Below are 20518 nucleotides of genomic sequence, written 5' to 3'. Positions count from 1 at the left end.
TTTATTGTTTTGTTTTTGCTGTTTGCTGTGTTCTTTTTCCTCTTATTTCCCTGAGATTTAGCTGTGGCATACTGCCTGGGATGACTACAATGACCCTGATATCACTAATGACCACAGAGTTTTTGCTTTCAGGAGTTTTTGGTTGCCCCAATTCAGAAGAAGATTTTATTATTCCTACACAGTAAAAAATAAGATCAACATTTAATCTTTATTAGTGATCCATTAAACTTTAGGAATGTAAATTTTCAAGAGCTGTATGCTTCATGCAAATGAAGCTTATTATTTTTATTGCTGATTAATTTCACAGTTACCACAGTGACTTCATTCAACCAAGAGTTCAAATTTAAAAAGTAGCGAAACATAAACAGAATAAAGAAAAAAACTGGAAATTTTAAAATTTAAGAAGCTGAAACCCTTGAATGTGTCCAAACGTTTCCCGGCTGCTGTTTATGAAATGAATTATTAAAACATTTTTCATGTGAAACTCACATCTACAGATTCACCGCTGATAATATTTTTGTCGCTCTCTCCCTCAGTGGGATCATGAAGCCAGGTCTCAACGCCATTATGGGAGCGACAGGAAGCGGGAAGTCATCGTGAGTGCTGCAAATGTGTTTGTACAGGGAGAAATCAGGATGTTTTCCATTCATGTTTAGCAAAAATCTGAAGAAAACGTCTTTGTTTGTTAAGAGATGAACAACTGGTGGTCGACGCATCAGTGTAGAGGAAGTATTGTACACATTAACTGCTGGAAACCTAAATGTTTGTGTCTTTGCCTGTACACAGAAAGATAAGGTCTTCTTCTATCCAGTACAGTTTGAATATATAAACAATTTTCCTGCCACATGGAAAAGACATTACAGGAAATAAAACAAGAATGTTTTGCTATTTTTCCGTTCAAACTTCCCGTCTATATTTGTGCCAGCTGATTAGCAAAGACTGCCTATTCTTGCCTTTGCTAATTCAGATGGTGTGTAACAGGAAAGCAACCATCCTTATAGATGGTGTGAGCTGATGTCTGCATAAAGCCTCCTGACCGGGACTCAATTTGTGATTGAATGTTGCCTTTTTGTTTTAGGTTTCTTGATGTTCTGGCAGCTAGAAAGGACCCTGCAGGTCTGTCAGGAGAGGTCCTGATTGACGGAGCCCCTCAGCCCCCAAACTTTAAGTGTCTGTCTGGCTATGTGGTTCAGGTGGGTGAAGCAGGCAGGAAGTTCGACAGGATTTAGCAGAGTTCCTGGACAGGGCAGGAAGAGATTTCCTGCAACAATAAAACTGGCTTCTTAGGCCAAGTCTGTTTGAGTTGCATAAAGTTAATTGTTTTAGAAATACTGAGGTCATAAGTCACATCTCTGGAAATTAAACTGAGTTAAAAAGATGTCCTTGAAGCAAAAATGCATCTGGCAGCAGTAAATGTTTGGTCACTTTTAATGTGTTAGATTTTTTTTCTGAACAGTAGCTTCCTGTCTGCAGGATGATGTGGTGATGGGGACTCTGACGGTCAGAGAAAACTTCACCTTCTCTGCAGCCCTGCGTCTCCCATCAAGCATCAGCCATAAAGAGAAGAAGCAGAAAGTTGACAGACTGATCAAGGAGCTTGGACTGGGCCGAGTGGCCGACTCCAAGGTGAGACGAAAGAAACTTCAATAAAAAAAATAAAACATTTAGTCAAGAAGTGGTACAAAAGAATAATAGAATACATAAAACTGACTCTAAAATATAGGAAGGATGAAAGTATCCAAAAGATTAAATAGCGCAAAGAAATGAGAAAAAAACAAAACAAAGAAGCATGAGAAGAACTGGAAGACAGATTGAAAAAGTCTGATTGTAGTGTGCTTGTGCAGGTGGGCACTCAGCTGATTCGTGGGATTTCTGGTGGCGAGAGGAAGAGGACAAACATTGGGATGGAGCTGATTATTGACCCGCCTGTCCTCTTCCTGGATGAACCCACCACAGGCCTCGACGCCAGCACGGCCAACTCTGTGCTGCTGCTGCTCAAGAGGTGAAAACGCACATATTTTTAGTGCTGATGCCATGAAGATGCCCATCTATATCATGCGGCCACACCTTGAACGTTAACACTGAGTCTGAAGTTATGTCCTTAAATCTGTGAAGTCACTGGGCAAGCTAGCTCACAAACATCACTACTGTAAATAGTGATGATTTTGCAGGATACTGACTTTTAAAAATGGCCATTTTTCCAGATCTGCATCAGGAGTTTGGATGAACTGGGCGGCGTTATCTATAACTGTATTTTCCAATGTCAAATGTTTTATTAGGGATTAAGTAAGAAGCAAGAAGGACTGATGTAATCATTGCATAGCTGAATTCTGGTTCAATTAGACAACGTTCGCTTGGTGAAACATGGAGTCTGTGTTTTTCTGGAGACTGTTAGCTAGCGCTGATTACTGTTTATTCTAGGAGCAGAGCAGAAGCACCTAGAAGCATTTCCTAGCAAAAATGCAATGTGAAAACTGAAAATTTGAAGATTTTTGTCTGAAATGCTTAAAAATGTTAAAAAATCTTCAAAGCTTAACTTGCTGAATGAGCTTAATTGCATTAGGTTACCAATTAGGTTGCCAGGTTGCCATCCTAAGTGTAAAAAACAACAGTACAGAAACTGAAAATGCTCTAGATAAAACCAAAAGTACCAAAACGAAGCTTCATTTGCAGGAACGTCCTTTTTCAAAACAAAAAAGCATAATAATAAGGAAAGAGATTGACCCAGATGCACAAGCATCAGATTAATTGGAGTTTTTGCCAAAAATCTTTTCACAAAAAAATCAGTCTTTGGGCTGTTAGAAGAAACAAAGAGTCCGATCACATAGCAAAACTGGTATGGCCCAGATCTGACCCACACAATGTGCTTACACATGGCCCACATACCACAAAGAATGACGGCCCTTTGGTGCACCTCAGGTTTGCCAGAGATGGCCCACAAATGGGCCAGCACAAGGCTAGTTGCAGACACAATGCTAGCTCAGTGCTGGCCCAGAACAGTTTCAGCTCTGGCCCCAGATGTCAGCCTAATGTGTACCTTAATCAAGCCATGTAATAACATGTCCCGGAACATAATAGTGCAAAAGTAACATGACAAAACTCTGTTCAGACAGTGAGTGGACTGATTCTTATTGAGCGCTTTTTGACTCTCTTGGATTACTCAAAATGCTCTATACAACATGCCACATTCACCCACTTTCTCTAAGCTGAGTGCTTCCTAACTACATTCATACTTTTGACATGCAGACTGGAGGAGCCAGGAATTGAACCACTAACCTTCCAATTAGTAGGTGAACTGCTCTACTTCCTGAGCTACAGCCACTCAGTGGTCAGGTTGAGTAAACCCTCACCAGGTTTTGGATAAAGTGTACACTCACAAACCTGACACCAGATCTGAGGAGGAGCTTCTTCCCGCAGGCGATACGGTCTCTCAATCACACCACCACACAGTACTGACCCACACATATGGTTCTTACACACACACTGGACTTTCTGGACTTTGGTTTTGCACAACACTGGTCACTATATTCTTCATTTCCGGTTAATACTTGTACAGCTGCTGTTATTGTGTATATATTTATTTATATTTAGATTTCTTCATACATTCTTATATAGTTCTATATTGTGTATTTTGTTGTACAGTTATTTTATTTTCAACTTTAATTTATATATTTATCTTTATCTTATTCTTCCCAGTTAAATTTACCCTTCATTCTAATTTGTGTTGTACAGTTATTTCATTTTTAACCTTAATTTATATTTTATTCCTTCCTAGTTAAATTTACCCTTTTTAATTTTTCATATTTATTTCCTATCTTATTCATAGCCTTTTCCTTTTTTGTTCTCTTTAGGTCACGAGCAGTTGTCCAAGCATTTCACTACATATCGTACTGTGTATGACTGTGTACGTGACAAATAAAATTTGAATTTGAATTTGAATTTGAATTTGAGATCTGGGCCAGACCTGCTATGTGGGAAGAGTCAAGAAACAGAACCTTTAAATAGCAAACAGATTTAACTCATTATTGAAAAACTACTGTGTACAGTTTCTTCAGGCCATCATATTAACATTAAGACCGCTCCTATGACTATTTAACTGCTGGTGACAAATAGCTGGCATATGCTTAAAGTTTTCCCTTATCTCGGTAACCTGGTCAGCACAGATAAAAGAATCCAGGAGGATATATACATTATATACGATAATATATACAACATAATATATACAATCAGATTGTAAAAGGCATTGAATGCTTTGATTGGGCTTGGCCCTTCATGAAAATCAAGGCAGTTCACATAGAAGACCAAAACACAACAGAGATGTGAAGTCTGTTCTTCTATACGAGTCAGAACAGGTCAGAATGATTGAGGTCTTCCCCAATGTGGTCTTTATTTTCTGGCCAAACAAATGCTGAAATTTAGGACTGTAAAGAACAGCTGGCTGTATAAACATCTGCCATGAAGTGAAAGGTTAGGGTAACCAAAAACATGAGTGAGAAGACCAAAGGCTGCCCTAACATGGAAAGAAAGGCAGGCCAAAGGTAACTTCAGTTAACAAATTGTCAATGTAGGGTGAAAGACACAAGCTGCAGCCCTCTGCATCATATGGTAGTAGTAATAGTAGTATCACTAAATGAATAACTATAATAAATGAAAAAAAATCCATTGAATAAGTTTAACTTAAATAATAGTTTTTTACTGTTATTCCAGGATGGCAAACAATGGTCGTACCATAATCCTCTCCATCCACCAGCCTCGATACACCATCTACCGCCTTTTCGACAGCCTCACCCTGCTAGTCAACGGTCATCAGGTCCCCTTTAAAAACTGCTTATTGAAATACTCAGTGGTTCTTAACCTTGTTGGAGGTACCGAACCCCACCAGTTTCATATGCGCAGTCACTGAACCCCTCTTTAGTGAAAAATAAAATATGTTTTTCAAATTCAAGACATAGATATGTTTTTTACTGGTGCACAAAATGAGCCGTGCATGTCACGGCGGAGGCTCTGCCGAACCCCTGAGATCGACTCACCGAACCCCTAGGGTTCGATCGAACCCAGGTTAAGAACCACTGACTTAAACATTTTCACTGAGCTAACTTCAAGCTACCTGTGGAGGAAACTGTGACTTACATGTTAATTCTTCTTCTCTCTGTTGTAAAACATGTCAGGTTTATCACGGCCCAGCACGGAGTGCACTGGAGTACTTCTCTGGCATTGGTAAGCACGCCTGATTAACTTTAACCCAACAAGATGCAACACGACAGAAAGGCAATGTTTGTGACTATGTTTTAAAACTGTTTCCTAGGATACATCTGTGAGCCCCACAACAACCCTGCTGACTTCTTCCTGGATGTCATCAACGGAGACTCGACCGCCGTCGTCCTCAACAGTGGGAAAACAGAAGGTGTGTAAGTTTGTTCTGGACAAAAAGACAGCAGTGGGGAAAAAAGATCCTCCAAGGTGTAAGCCATCGTGGTTATAACCTGACCTTGTTTGGAAAATCTCTTAATAATAATAATAATAATAATAATAATAACTAGAAACATTTGCATTTCCTGCAAAAATGCTGTGTGAATGCCTTGTAGTGGAATCGGAAAACAGCAGAAGAAGGAGAACAATCTGCTGAAAAGAGCTGAAGAAGCTAAAAATTGTGCTGAAAACAGCTAAAAAATCTGGAATTTTTGTTGAAAAGAGGTGAAAGACAGTTAATCATCTCGCTGAGCCAAACCAGTTCTCAGTATACTGAGACGATATGGAGAAACTGAATAATCTGCTTAAATGAGCAGAAGAGGCTGTAATTTGTGATGAAAAGAGGTGAAAAAGCTTTTTCTGCTGAAAAGCTGTGAATCGGAAAAAAATGTTGCCATAAGCGGGATTTGAAACCCGGGCCTCCTGCTCTGAGAACGGCTGCTCATCTCACTGAGCTAAAACACAGCTACCCCGGCAAGCAAAATCAGTGACCACACTAATAATGTGGTCCCATTCAGCAAAATGGGCCTAAAATGGCATAAAAACCTTAATATCTCAAAAAGTATAGACGTTATGAGCACCGAAGCCGGCATTAGCAGAAACAGCAGAATAGTTTAAAATTTGAACAATGAAAATTGCACAAAAACTGTGGAAGTAGTTTCATGCCGAAGAACCATGGAGCAACTAGAATAAAATATAAAGAATAAAAAGAAACAGGCATTCACACAATAATAACAACCATCACATGCAGTTTTTGCAGTTGAGTGTGGACAAATTGGGGGGAAAAAATTCAGAGAAAGAAGCTTTTAGAAGTTGTGTCAAGTCTTCCCTTTTCATCTCATCAAACACCATCCAGTATCAGTAAACAGCTGTTCTACACTAACGCTGATGCTGCACCATCATTTTATGTTAAAACACCAAATGGACACATTTCTGTATCACTGTGTCCAGTGTCCAACTCTGCCACTATCAGCTCACAGTGGGAGCTATAACTTTGCCCTCTATAATATTCGTAGGGCTTTCTGCTGTTACATAAAACGTTGCTGAGAAAAGCACATTAGATAAATAGTTTTTTGAGAATTCATCCTGTGAAACTTTAGTTAGTTCAAACATGAAATCATTAAAGTCTGAACAATAACTTTTGTTCAGCAGACTGCGTTTAACTCACGATATCAGCTGCATCATAGTCATGATGATTAGGTTACAGAAGAGAAACAACAACATCCATAGAAGACAAATATTCCTGAAACTTTTTGAGCACTGAGAAATTTACACTTCTTTCATGTGGAAACCAAAACATACGTTTTAACCAGCTGTCCAGCATACAGTGGTTAGGTGAAAGTGGTTGACTTTATTCCCTTTTTTGTTCTCCAAAAAGGTATTACTAATGACTGAAAATACTTACAGAAATGTTTACTATAACTAAAAGTACATTGATTTTAAAAGGTTATGAACTCAAATTATGGACAAGCTGCTAGCAGGATGAAGGTGCCCTCTTCTGTCCTACATACATTTTTAGATTCACTGGTCAACCAGGTGTGAAAGTGCTGCAGAAAGATGTGCAAAATCAAAATTCCCTCAAGTGAACCTGTAACACATGCTGCATTCAGGCACTGTAGGACACATGACATTATTTAGACTTGATTTGACGTTAGTTTGAATTTGTTTGGGTTAAAATATTTGGCTTGTTTTGAACACTATGCAAGTGACAGCTTAAAAAAAAAGAAAAAATGCTTTTTAATTTCACATATTTGCAGCTTGCATGTTAGTAATACATCCACACTACTGTAGTTGTAATTGTAAAGTTTATCCTGATTCTGTGACATATGCCAGTGATTATATGATTAGAAGTAATAACATAAAACCCTATTTTTTGTAGACCTGACAAGATCTCTCTTTGTCCAGATCCAGATCAAGAGCTGGATTCAGAATCGATGTCGAAGTCCCGAAGAGGGATTGGGGAGAAACTGGTGGAGGAGTACAGAAACTGTCAACACTTCAAAGAGACCAAAGCAGAGCTGGGTGGGTACCAAAAGAAGGCTTCAGTTTTTATTGATTTTTAATGTTTGTATCTGAAACTGTTACAAAAATATGTTGGGTGACGATAAACAAAGCTAGATGGCTACAAAAAAGGGGTATAGTGAGTACAAATTGGTCAAAAATTCTCCAAATAATTGAATCCCAATGTAAATGAACCACAAAGAGATAACGAATGACTACATTGTCTCAAACTGATGTTGTCTTTATTTTGGTTTTACTGTGAAACTTTGCTGTCCTGTCTTCACAGGACATGTTAATGACTTTAAATGTGAACAAAACACATTAGTTCATACAGACATGAGCATTTGTTTAAATGTAAATTAATTCAAACCGTTGCCACCTTCTGTCTGTCTCAGAGAGGATCGTCCAGGGAAAGAAGGTGGTCACTACTACTCCCTTCAGAACCATCACCTACACCACTGGCTTCTTAACACAGTTCAGATGGGTTCTCAAGAGGACATTTCGCAACCTCATACTCAACCCGCAGACCTCCATTGCTCAGGTAAGTCTGTGTAAAGTTCACTTTATTTATTCACTTATTTAAAACAAGAACTGTCCAGTTTGGAGAATGTGTATCTTCACTGTCTAAGAGGGAATTTATTCAGTTCATTGGATTTTGCAGGTATTTATTTACTTACAAGGTAACACAAAGTAACACAAGGGAGGACAACCAGTACAACATGAACAAATACAAACATTAACTGAGGGATGCCAGGGAACACAACTGAAAATAATCAGGGAAAACAAGACAGGATGAAAAACTGAGCACAAGGCATGTGAGACAAAGACTATGACAAAAAAATTAAGTAAAACCAACAGAATGAAATATGACAAAACACGGGGAACACAGGGGAAGGCTGATAACTGAAACCTGAAATTAGATATAAAAAACTCAAGATCAATCCCAGATAACCATGATATTAAGAACAAATGGTAAAATACATATTATCACTACAAGAGAAAGTCTTTATACTTGAGTATAAAATAAACAATTCAAAAAGTCCAAACATTAGACGCTTCCAGGGCAAGGCAAGATTTAGCTATAGGATAGATGGCCACACATTTGACACTACAGTACTTTGGTATGGCTGTCAGTCCTGTGGCTGTGAAGACAAAAAGCAGCCCTCAGTTGTCTTTTTCAATTCACTTTTACTTTTATAGTGTCAAATCACAACAACCGTCACTTTACATTGTACGGTAAAGGACCTAGAATAATGCAGAGCCATCGCTTCATCACCCCTCTACCACCGGTCGACAGTTGGCGTGAGGTGTTTTGCTGGTATGTCGAGTTTGGTTTTGGCTCTCTGCTAGTAAAGTTTTCAAATCAAATTACTTTTATTGTCACATCACATGTGGAGGTACACTGGCACAGCACATGTGAGTGAAATTCTTGTGTGCGGGCTTCACAAGCAACAGAGGTGTGCAAAAATACAATAACATAAGAACAAGCAAAATATAAGGATGAAACCTTTTGAAACAAACCATACTTGCTCAGTGTTTTTCTAACTGTACTGGCTTGAACTTTAACATACATGCTAACTGAAGATGGTAGAGTCTGTACGGAAGCGTAGAGCTGCCACCCAGGCAAAAGAAAAATACAAGTGTATCACGTTATAACGTGAAAGGTTTATTGTTCTAACAAGATACTTTTCCTGTTTGTACAATATACTATCATGTTTGTACAATATACTTTTCACGTTTGAACAACATAATATCACGTTATTACAATATACATAATTATCACGTTCGTACAATATAATTATCACGTTCGTACAATATAATATTTATATTGTACGAACGTGATAATTATATTGTACGAACGTGATCATATATTGTACAAACGTAAAAAAAAATACCATTACAATAACATTTTTTATTGTAAGAACGTAAAACGTGTTGCATTCGGAAACCCAAATCCATGGTAGTTGTGGAGAGTGCACGCTCGTCAGAACTGGCACTTAACTTTGAATGCCCTGCTTTCAACATGGACACAAACACTGATAGCCCACTTCTGAGATTTCTTCGGAATCGTGGTGTACCTGAGGACTGTCTCTTACGAATGCTACAAGAACACGTAAGTGCACTCTTGAGGGGGAAACTTGTAAAACTCGCTTTTTACGAAGTTACAGCGTCTAAAAATGTGACATATTGCTAAGTTAGCAACCACAGCGGTTTTCGCTTCTCTCGCTTTGACTGCGTAAGGACGTAACGGTAGGCTGCATTGGTGTGGATCTTTAATATGGAATGGAGAATGTAAAACAAATTAACCCGCTGTATAAAACTGGGTCGTTGTATGACCACATGTTACTACTTAACCCGTATGCAGATTCCAGGTTTCTTAAATATATCGCTATATTATGTGATGCACAATGTTTCCTTGTTTATCTAAAAACAAATGAATTAAACTGTGTTTATATTGATATTTGTCTTCAATTAAAAAAAAAACAGTGAGTTCAACCCTTTGTGCTCTGTGCAACTGAAAGATACGTGAATACTAATTTACTTTTTCAAAGGTGGGCGTTGTATATACTGTAATATTTCTATTAATAACATGTTAGAGAATCTCATTAATGTTGCTGCCATAGAGAGAGGAAAAGAATAAATGCTAAATATTGATGGCTGCCACTAAAATAATAACAGACAATTATCAAAACACATGTGAAATTTACATACATTTTTTTAGTGAGGTACCTCATGTGGTGTGGCAGCAGGTATACCTTGTACTTCTGTATAGTAATAAATATCCCTGTTATTACAGATTGATGCCACAGTGATTGATTTCATGGATGACAAGACCCTGTCTGATTACATCCCAACATATGGTGACCGGATAGCTGCCAGACGGTTCTGCTTGGAAAACAGTGGTGCAAGTACTAAGGAATCAAGAAAAAACTCATTGCTCGAAAAATTGAAGGAAAAGATGGGAATCAATGAAAATGAGAAGAAACCTGATCATGAGGAGGCATTTGTTTCTAAGAGAAAAAGAACATATGCAAAAAACAACAAATGGGCTGAGAAAAAGACTCGAAAAATTGAGTTAGGGTGGATCCATGAAGGTAAGCAAGTGAGAAAGCGCAGAGGAGGAGGAACAAGGACCTTTGATGTGCCCAAAGACTCCAAAAAAGCTGACATATTACAGTATGCTAAAGATCTTTTCTTTCCAAGTGGAAAAAGCAAATTTGGAAGATGGGAAGTGTTCAGTCATGACATATTAGACTATCAGGAAGAGGCCGTATTTGATGAAGATGTCACAGTTGGAGAACTCTATTCAGCACTTAAAATGGGAATGTTGAGATTTTACTTGTGCACAAGAAGATTTTCCAATGATGAAGATGATGAAGAAGTTTATGATAGAGGGAAAACACATGTAAACAATGTTACACAACTGACTGACTCACATCAAGGAGATGAAGAAGCTTCTCACACTGTTGTGATCTCATCATCAGAATCTAGGAATGCTGATGAAGATGTATTATTAGACACATCTGAGGTAATGATTGGACCCTACCTTGGAGAGCCTCTGCCTTGTCAACTTGATGACACTGTAATAGATGAACCATTCCTGCAGTTTGAGGAAGATGATCTGGTCATCACATCCATTACACTTCCTCCAACAAACACAGCAGTCAGTAGTCCAGAAACATCTATAAGCAATGAAGCAATAAGCTCTGCAGGATCATATGATGTTGTCTGTGTTACCATCAAACTTCACAGGGTTACTATTCTGGAGGAAATGATCAGCCAGTTCAAAGATCCAACACTCCTCATACACCCTCTAAAATACACCTACATTGATGAAAAAGGAGCTGACGCAGATGGCGTATCAAGAGATGTGTATGCTGCATTTTAGTCAGAGTTTGTGGACAACACAGCTGAAGGAGAGGAGTTCAGAGTGCCATCACTGTCTCCTAAATGGCAGGAAGAAGAGTGGAAATCCATGGGTAGAATTTTACTGAAGGGATTTCAAGACCATGGATATTTCCCTTGTCGCCTTGCTCCTGTTTTCACAGTGGCACTCATCTTCGGTGAGAATCAAGTATCAGATGATCTGCTGTTTGAAAGTCTTCTCTTTTACCTAAGTCAATCAGATAGGGATCTGATAACAAGGGCACTAAAAGAAGATCTTTCAGATGAAGACAGGGATGAAGTGCTGGATCTCATGGATCGCCTGGATGTATCAGTGCTTCCAACCAAAGAGAACTTAAAAGGCCTTCTTCTGAAAGTCGCACACAAACAATTAATCCAAAAACCAGCATATGCCGCAGAGAAAATGTCCTTAGTTGCAAGCTACTTCCTAAAAGAAGCTTTTCAAAGCCCACAAGATGTCCTACAAATGTATGAGGATAAAAAGCCAACAACGAGAAAGCTTTTGAAGTTGCTTACTGCCTCTCCCACCACTCAAGCAGAGAAGCAGAGCTTCAGATTTCTGCACCAGTACATCAGAGGACTTGACGATACAGGGCTCAGAAGGATGTTCAGGTTTCTTACTGGGTCAGATGTCATCTGTGTTGACAAGGTTGAGGTACTGTTCACGCCTGTGGATGGACTGGCACGACGACCTGTGGCACACACATGCGGCCCTCTTCTGGAACTACCATGGACATACACGTCCTACCCAGAACTAGGAAATGAACTGAACAATGTTTTGGCTGCTAAAAGCTCTTATGAGTTCAGCATAGCTTGATTAAAGTCCATCATGTTTAAACCAAAGAATGAAAGGTTTGCACTAACAATGACTGGCTATGAAGCTCTAAAGTTTGTTAAACCCACAAACAGGGAGCACATCATTGTATAAAAAAAGAAAGAGCTTAAATTTCAGGGAAGTGTTTTATTTCATATTTGAATTTATTTTCAAAAATTGTGGATAACATCAATTTGTTTCCACCATGAAAAATGTAAATTTCAGTTTAAATTTTCATACTTAAAAGTTTTACTAGTTTAAATGTTAACTAATTATGTTTAATAAGTTCATATGGTTAGCAGCAAGTGGTGAACTATGCTTATTATTAGTTCTTATCATGTGTCAAGGTCCTTTTCCACAGGTCTGTGGTGCAGTTTTGTAGGATACAAGATGTCTGCTAGAGGGGATGTTTTGTTTAGTAATAATTCAAAAGACTTAATATTAATTATTTTCAAGTATATTTTTTTTACCTTTCCACCAGTCATTTGTTTAGAACATATTTTAAGGGAATAACTTTGGAAGGCAATGTGTTTGATGCAATAGTTGACTGGAATAAAAGACAGAAAATTGGCACATAAGTTAAGTTTTGTAGTGTTTATCAAGAGTCCGTGTTTTCTTCTCCTTGAACACAAATAAAAGGGAGGTTAACATCTAACACTATTTGTTAATTATTAAATAATGCAGAATTTGTACATTTACCAGTTTACAAGAAACTGTTCGTGGATGAATAGCAGTTGCACAATGTGTTCAGTAAAATTGAAAACAATATTTCATGAATGATAATGTATAGGATCAGCAGTTTAAAAAATGTTTTTTTGACAGTCTTAAAACAGAAATCAGATATAATAGAAATTCCGTTAAAAAATAATTGGAAATGCCAAAAGGTTGGAGTACGCAGATTTGGTTAAATATATTTAGACATGCTTGCTTGCTACTATCTTGAACCGAAAATCCAAACAAAATAATAATGATTGTCTTTTCTATTGTTTATTGCACAAATAAAACATTGTACCCAAAAATATATGCGTAAAAATTCCCAAAGCCCAATTATATTTAGGTTTATAAGTCCTTCAGTATATAGGCTCTCAGGAAGAGATACAGTTCAATGGATTCATCTGCTGTGCTTGGTGGAAGTAAGAAGTTCTCTGACATTATAAGGCAACACAAGCTGAAAACGGTTTCATCACAGGTATAAGGTCCTCTCTGTTGACATTCTTGCTTACAAACATCCACTGCCTCCCAAGAAACCTCTTTCAGATGATCCTGTCCTCCAAAGAGATGAGGGATGGTGTACATGAGAATCGGACGTCCACTTGGAGCAACTGCATTTCTGCTTCTGCGTATTAGATGGGTGTTCCACATATGTGCAACTTGCTGCAGCTCTTCCTATTAAATATTAAAAATTAAAAAATCTCATATCAGTAAAAGAACACATTTCTCTTGGCTCAACATGTTACCCAAAACGGCGCTGGCACGGCTGGCAGCCTTAACCCAATTTCCCTCGGGATGAATAAAGTACGATCAATCAATCAATCAATCAATCAATCAATCAATCAATCAATCAATCAATCAATCAATCAATCAATCAAAAGCACCACACAGTGACAGTCGGAAAAAACAGAGTTTATCAAAAATACTCAACAACAAGAATAACAGTGGTAGACACGTGATACTTTGGAAAATTTTAAGTAATTATTAAACGTGAATTGTTTTAGACAGTGCGATTTTATGTTTCTGGCCAGTGAAATATGCATTTTTTTTCATATCCTGAACGCAGTGATAATAGGGATGGTGCATGGTGGGTGTTAAGGAAAACTTTTTATTCTCTCTCCGTGTCTCTCTTTCTCTCTAACACACACACACACACACACACACACACACACACACACACACAATGACTCATTAAAAGAATATAAACATAGTTACATACCTCGATGACGTTCAGGCACGTAAACAATATGAGCTGCTTGTCCAAAAAACATCCAGAAAAGCAGTCATGGTCTTTTAGTTCCTGGAGACGATTTATCCAGTGCTGAGCATGATGTCGTCTCAGAAAGGCCCACCAGCCTTCAATACGCTGATTGTGATTGCTGGATCCAGTAATAAAACACTTTCTGACGTTCGGATCCATAGTCCAGCGAAAGAATCGTTGCATCTTGGCCATTATGACATTTTCTGTTCCCAAATCAGAGTGAATCCTAGCAGGTGTTCCCATCGTCTTTTCAACTTCTGCTATGAAATATCCAGCAATGACTTTGGGATCATTGTTTGTTGAATAGGCATGAAGCCAAATCATAACTCTCGAAAAGCCATCAGTAGCTCCATTTATACAGATTCCAAAAGGCTTCAGTTTGTCATAGGAGTCAACATGCCACATGAAATTTGGTCCAGGATTTACATACGTGCGTCGCATTAGGCGATTTCTGCGTCGTTGCTCAACACCGTAAGGGTCAAGATATTTCAGTAAATGTCTCACAGTACTCTGCGTGACAACATAACCTGCCTGAATGCAGTTCAGGTGATGTAGTTTGTATCCATGGAGCCTCCCATGTCCCTCCAGTTGATCAATAAGAAATCGTGCCACCTCAATCGGATCGGACTCATTCTTTCTCCTGTACAGTCCCATGCGTTTTAGGTTTCTTCTAAGTGTCCGCATGCTTATCACAATACTGTCCAAACTGCTCAATAACAGCAAAATCTCCCCAAGCATAAAATAGAACTTAATTAATTCCAATAAACGAGCCATTTTCTCGCACTCTGATCTGCACTGTCACCCACTTCACTATGTTTTACACTTCCGTATCTTTACGGCAATATATCATGCTCGAACAATAAAATATATGTTATAATGTGAAAATTTTATTGTTCAAACAATATAATTATCACGTTCGTACAATATAATATTTATATTGTACGAACGTGATAATTATATTGTACGAACGTGATAATTATGTATATTGTAATAACGTGATATTATGTTGTTCAAACGTGAAAAGTATATTGTACAAACAGGAAAAGTATCTTGTTAGAACAATAAACCTTTCACGTTATAACGTGATACACTTGTATTTTTCTTTTGCCTGGGTGGCAGCTCTACGCTTCCGTAAGTCTGTGATATAGATGTTTGGATGTTTTGCAGTTTCTCTGATCACTGCACAGTCTGGGACTGACACTGTTGTGAATACTGTGGCATTGTGTTAATGCATATCTGACGTCTCCAGAACAGACAACATATATAACAAGACTTCTAATCAAGTGCATTTGATTAGCAGCTTGTGGGTGATGTTTGTCCTCTTAGTCCTACGGAAGCAGTAAGGGGGCACTTAGTCTTTTACATGACTACATATTTATCTGAAAGCTTTCTTTTTTTCTCTTGACTGTTATTTTGCCTGCTGTTGAATTTACTGTGGGCTTTTCTGTGGTCACTGCATCACCGCTCATCTCTTCCTGTGTGCACGTGTCATCAGTCAGTGGGAGTTTAGCAGGAGCAGCACCTGGTGTCAATAACTGAAACTGCATCATCAGATCATTTTAAGGGGTTTGGGAAACACACTACCTCCCTGCCTCAAACTCAAGGAATAATGAACTTGCATTGATAACTGTGATAAGTGGTTATAAGTGTCTTTTTAAAAAAAAAATCTGTTTAGGTAGCAGTGACAATCCTCCTAGCTGGTTGTTGGAGCCCTTTTCTTCAATGTCCAGAATGATTCGAGTGGGATTCAGAACAGGTATTTACTGTAGTACATTTGTCTTTGTCACATTTGAAAGACAAATGATAAAAATGAATCTGGGATGTGAGATTATTGATGGTGTGGTTGTGTGTCCAGGACTGGTGCGCTGTTCTTCATCGTCGTGAATCAGTGTTTCAGCTCCCTGTCGGCTGCTGAACTCTTCATCGCAGAGAGGAAAATCTTCATGTGGGTCTCACACTCAAGGAACTTTTTTAATTCACTTTGGGGTGAAAGGTTTTCATTATATGAGGGTAAAATTCACTCATTCATTCATGTTGAGGAGTTTGCATCTTTGCTTTCTTTAAAGATGTGTTCATGAAGTGAAATTGTTGGGACTTGCTTATCATCCAGGGACCCGAGTCGGTATTCTTTGCAGGAAATGCACATCTTTACTTTCTGTTTTAGTCAGATCAATATGTTCTCCTCTCATTGCCTTCTTCTTTCACAAAATGTAATATTTTAGGTTTAGCCAAAAAAAAAAGAGAAATCGTAATACACACATTCTTGCAGTGCCCTTTTATATCATAATGACAACTATCATCTACTTATTAAAAACACATTATATTTAATGTTTTTTTTTTCAATTAATAAGGATCAGTAGGATTATTAAGAAGCATTTTAAAAATGGAAAGTTTATGCATTTCCAATCATTTTATTTTTTTGACATTTTACACTTTTATGCTGATTTTCTTTCTTGCTAATTCAGATTAAATGCTTCTGACAGCTTTATTAGTTAAAGGTCTGCAGCAATGGCACTCACCTCTATTTATCATTATGTTTTCACAGATGCCGTTTTTAACACAACGTTTCCTGTATGTCTTCCTCTCTCTCTGCAGTCATGAGTATATCAGCGGTTACTACAGGGTATCGGTCTACTTCTTGTGTAAGATCCTGTCTGACATCATCACGCTGAGGACCATTCCCGCTATCGTCTTCACCTGTGTGGCATACTTCATGGTTGGTAGGTGGAAGACAAGCTGTGCTATCCTGGTGTTTATTCTTTAATTGTATGCAGGTTGTTTTACACATCACAGGTTTGTTAGGATTTGTATCATGTGCCGTTTGTGCATCTTTGTTACTATTTATAACCCTGGCACTCTGATTTGTGATTTCGTCTGTGTATGTACAGGTCTGAAGCCGACAGCTGGGGCTTTCTTCTTCTTCATGCTCACCGTCGCTCTGTGTGCCTACACCGCCACCTCCATGGCTTTCGCCATCTCAGCTGACCAGACAGTGGTGGCCATCGCTAACATCTTTATGACAATCACCTGCGTCTTCATGATGGTGATGCACACACATCAGCATACACCTGTCCAAACATTAGTGCATACACACCCAGAGCCTCCATATATGAAGATGGCTGCAGCTTCTGGCTCTGAAAAGATAAGCCAATGTGAAGGTCTCCTAGACCTGCATTTTTTTCAAATGGACAGCAGGGGGCGACGACTCTGTCTGATTGTACAGAAGGTTATGGAAAAGTGACCCTACTTTTGACTTAATTCATGACCCGATAGGTTTGTTTATTGTTTCATGTGAGTCACAAGTGTCCTTCGGCTTCACAGGCTGACTAGCAACATACTTGTTTATTTTTTATTTAAGCTTTATTTGACCCGAAAGTCCCTTTAAATAAAATAAAAAAACAAACAAAAAAAAAACACACAACTCTTTTTACAGCAGGCAAGAAAGAGCGGGCAAAGAAGGCACACTATTACAAAATTACAAATGTAACATAAAATCAAATACAAAATGAATACACACAACTCCATAAGACTCCAAAAGTAAAGAGGAAGGCATAAAAGTGGTCAGCTCAAGGCTTTACTAATCAGTTGAAGACACTTTTTTGGCTTTTTTTGTATACAGTCTATAAGACATAATTAATAAATCACGTATTAAATAATAATGGCTTAGTCAATAAGTCCATCAAAAAGTGCAGAATGCAAACTGTGTTTATAACACAGGTAATGGTAATCTCCATCAAAATCCTGCAAACACTCACAAAACCATGATGGGACTGTGCTTGCAAGCATGCACCGGGGTATATTTTCCCTTTTCTGGTTCCACCTTAACATCAGGCTGCGATTCTGACACACGTTTACAGCAAACTGAATTAAAGCAAATCTCATAATGTTCAGTTATTTGATTATAAAAATATGAATTTACATCAATTTATGAGGAACTCGCTTAGAAAAAACTGACAGTGAGAAGTTAAATATCAGCTTTAGAGAAGTTATAACTAACACCTTTAATCTTCATGATGGTCAGACAGGTAATGCTAATGTTATTGAAGTTAGACAGAATTTCATAAAGGAATGTATTCCTGTGACATGTAAGACTGACTTAGTTTTATTTCTGGCAAAGGTAAAAGTCTGGGAGCAAGAAAAGAACAGCTATAAAAACACAAATCAATATTTCAACAAATTTTATGAAAGGTCAACAAGTTCAAGGCCTATGTGCTCTGTTTGATCTGTAAAAGGCTGAGAGATCAATACCATGGTTTTGAAATTGGTACTCATCAGGGAAGCGAAAAACCTCTGTAGATGTGGGATCTTCTATGCATACAGGCAGAAAGAAATGAAAACTCAAGGCTAAACCTGAAGTTACCACACAAAGCCTCGCCACTCGCCTCATCTGCTATGTTTCCTTTTCTCCAGATCTTTGCAGGACTGCTAGTGAACATCCCCTCCATCGCCAGCTGGCTCGCGTGGTTAAAGTACTTAAGTATACCCAGATATGGCCTCAGTGTAAGTACAAACACTGGCAATTACATCTATTTTTAACAGTTTTATTATATCTGCAGCAATTTTATAATCACTTAGAAATCTTCCCTTCCCTTAAGTTAGGCCTGTAACCGACTAAACTGTTAAACTTACTTTAGTTACTTACACCATATTTGAGCTCAGTTGGGCTACACCATGATACACAACATTGCAACATTGTTTTATTAACTAATCTATTTTATTAACTAATTTATTAACTAATCAATCAATTAATTATTCTATTTTATAATGTTTATCTCTTTTTAGGATCTTTTATCTGGCCGTCTTTATTTACATAAAGTTTTACTGCTTATTTATTTTTTTCCCTGTTGGTTCTTCTCCTGTGGTGCTTACAAGCTATTTTTTTTCTCTTTGACATTTTGTATATTACTTTCAAAATGCATCATTGCTTTTAGTTTGTATTGCATTTGGCTCTACCTTTCCTAAAACAACCCCAAAGAGGATTTGTGTCTCCAGCTGAAACGGTGCTATATAGATAAAGTTTGATTGATTGATGTGCTGATTATCAGTTATAAGGTAAGATCAGCTTTTAGAAAAAAACCATGATAGTATATGAAGGCATTTGCAAAGATTTAGAAAACCTTTTAACTTGCTGTAGATTTTCACTCCTGTGCAATAATGCTAGCATCACCTTACCTGGAAGAACATTTTGTTTAAAAAAAAGCAGTTCTTCAGTAGTTTTTACATTTTACACATGCATACTGTGAGCAGGGTTGGTACTCTGGGTTTAAAAGAACTTTTTCTTCAGCTGAAACTCTTGTTGAGTGATGTTTGTTGATTTGTCTGTGAATCTCTCCAGGCTCTGCAGGCTAATGAGTTCACCGGGCTGACATTCTGTGAGAAAATGAATACCACTCTCAACCAACAATAGTAAGCAGCACTGAGACACATGCAAGTTAACATGAAGTGATGAGGTTCACTGGGGATTCCTAAATGAGATAGAAACATGGAAAACAGGCTCATCTGTGAGCACAAAGCCCATAACTACCAAAATAATGCAAAATGTTTAAAAACCAAATTTGTGCTGCAATCAAAATTCAAAATATAAATTTAGAGATTAAAAAGGGATTAAAGTTATTAACACAATAGATACATCTAACATTAAGCCTTAACACAATTCAAGTCCCTTAAAGATGTTGTTTAAACAGCTTTTGTATCAGGCTGTAAACATGTTTATTTCTGCAATGAAGTTGGACATTTTTACATCAGTCTGTGGGGACTGACTCGTTTATAAAGCCAGTCTCAAGTGGTCATTAGAGGAACTGCAGTTCTGGTGTACCATGAGCAAATTTCTGCTGTAAAGTTGGGAGTCTCTGGGGAATGACTCACCTCTAGTGATATCAGAGCAACTGCAGCTTTTGGTATCTCAGCATATCTCACCATTTATTTTGTGCAAAAGTAACATGACGAAACTCTGTTCAGACGGTGAATGGACTGATTCTTATATATCACTTTTCTACTCTCCCGGATTACTCAAAGTGCTCTTTACAACATGGCACATTCACCCAATCACAGACTTTCTTTAAGCTGACTGCTTCCTAACTACATTCATATGCATTCACACTCCTGACATGCAGACTGGAGGAGCCAAGGATTGAACCACTAACCTTTTGATCAGTAGGTGACCTGCTCTACCTCCTGAGCTACAGTCACTCAGTGGTAAACATGAGTAAACCCTCACTAGGTTTTGGATAAAGTGTAAACTCACAAACCACTCATAAACTCTCAAGCCTGCATTTGAAACATTGGCTACTATAGTATACTATAGTATTGCAACATGGCATTTTGGTCTTCTAACTAAAATAGGAAAATGGGAACAT

The 20518-nt window shown here is 38.0% G+C and overlaps 1 protein-coding gene across 1 annotated transcript; it reads left to right on the top strand.

Annotated features, from left to right (window-relative positions):
- Positions 1 to 459: 459 nt before the first annotated feature.
- Positions 460 to 19678, top strand: LOC113013778 (ATP-binding cassette sub-family G member 2-like; the record flags this gene model as incomplete). The annotated part of the gene is made up of 17 exons (XM_026154929.1): positions 460 to 596; positions 1079 to 1193; positions 1474 to 1626; positions 1845 to 2002; positions 4708 to 4810; positions 5169 to 5217; positions 5306 to 5404; positions 7375 to 7491; positions 7866 to 8041; positions 10268 to 10379; positions 11520 to 11683; positions 15860 to 15918; positions 16018 to 16107; positions 16758 to 16882; positions 17051 to 17205; positions 18573 to 18662; positions 19498 to 19678. Coding segments are annotated over 17 exons (1974 nt in total), but the record flags the coding sequence as incomplete, so codon positions are not given.
- Between the last annotated feature and the right edge of the window lie 840 nt (positions 19679 to 20518).

Source organism: Astatotilapia calliptera, chromosome 3 (assembly GCF_900246225.1).
Source record: "Astatotilapia calliptera chromosome 3, fAstCal1.2, whole genome shotgun sequence".
Classification (NCBI taxonomy): Eukaryota; Metazoa; Chordata; class Actinopteri; order Cichliformes; family Cichlidae; genus Astatotilapia; species Astatotilapia calliptera.
Note: the sequence above shows the minus strand (reverse complement) of the source record. Positions and strands in the feature narration are given on the sequence as shown.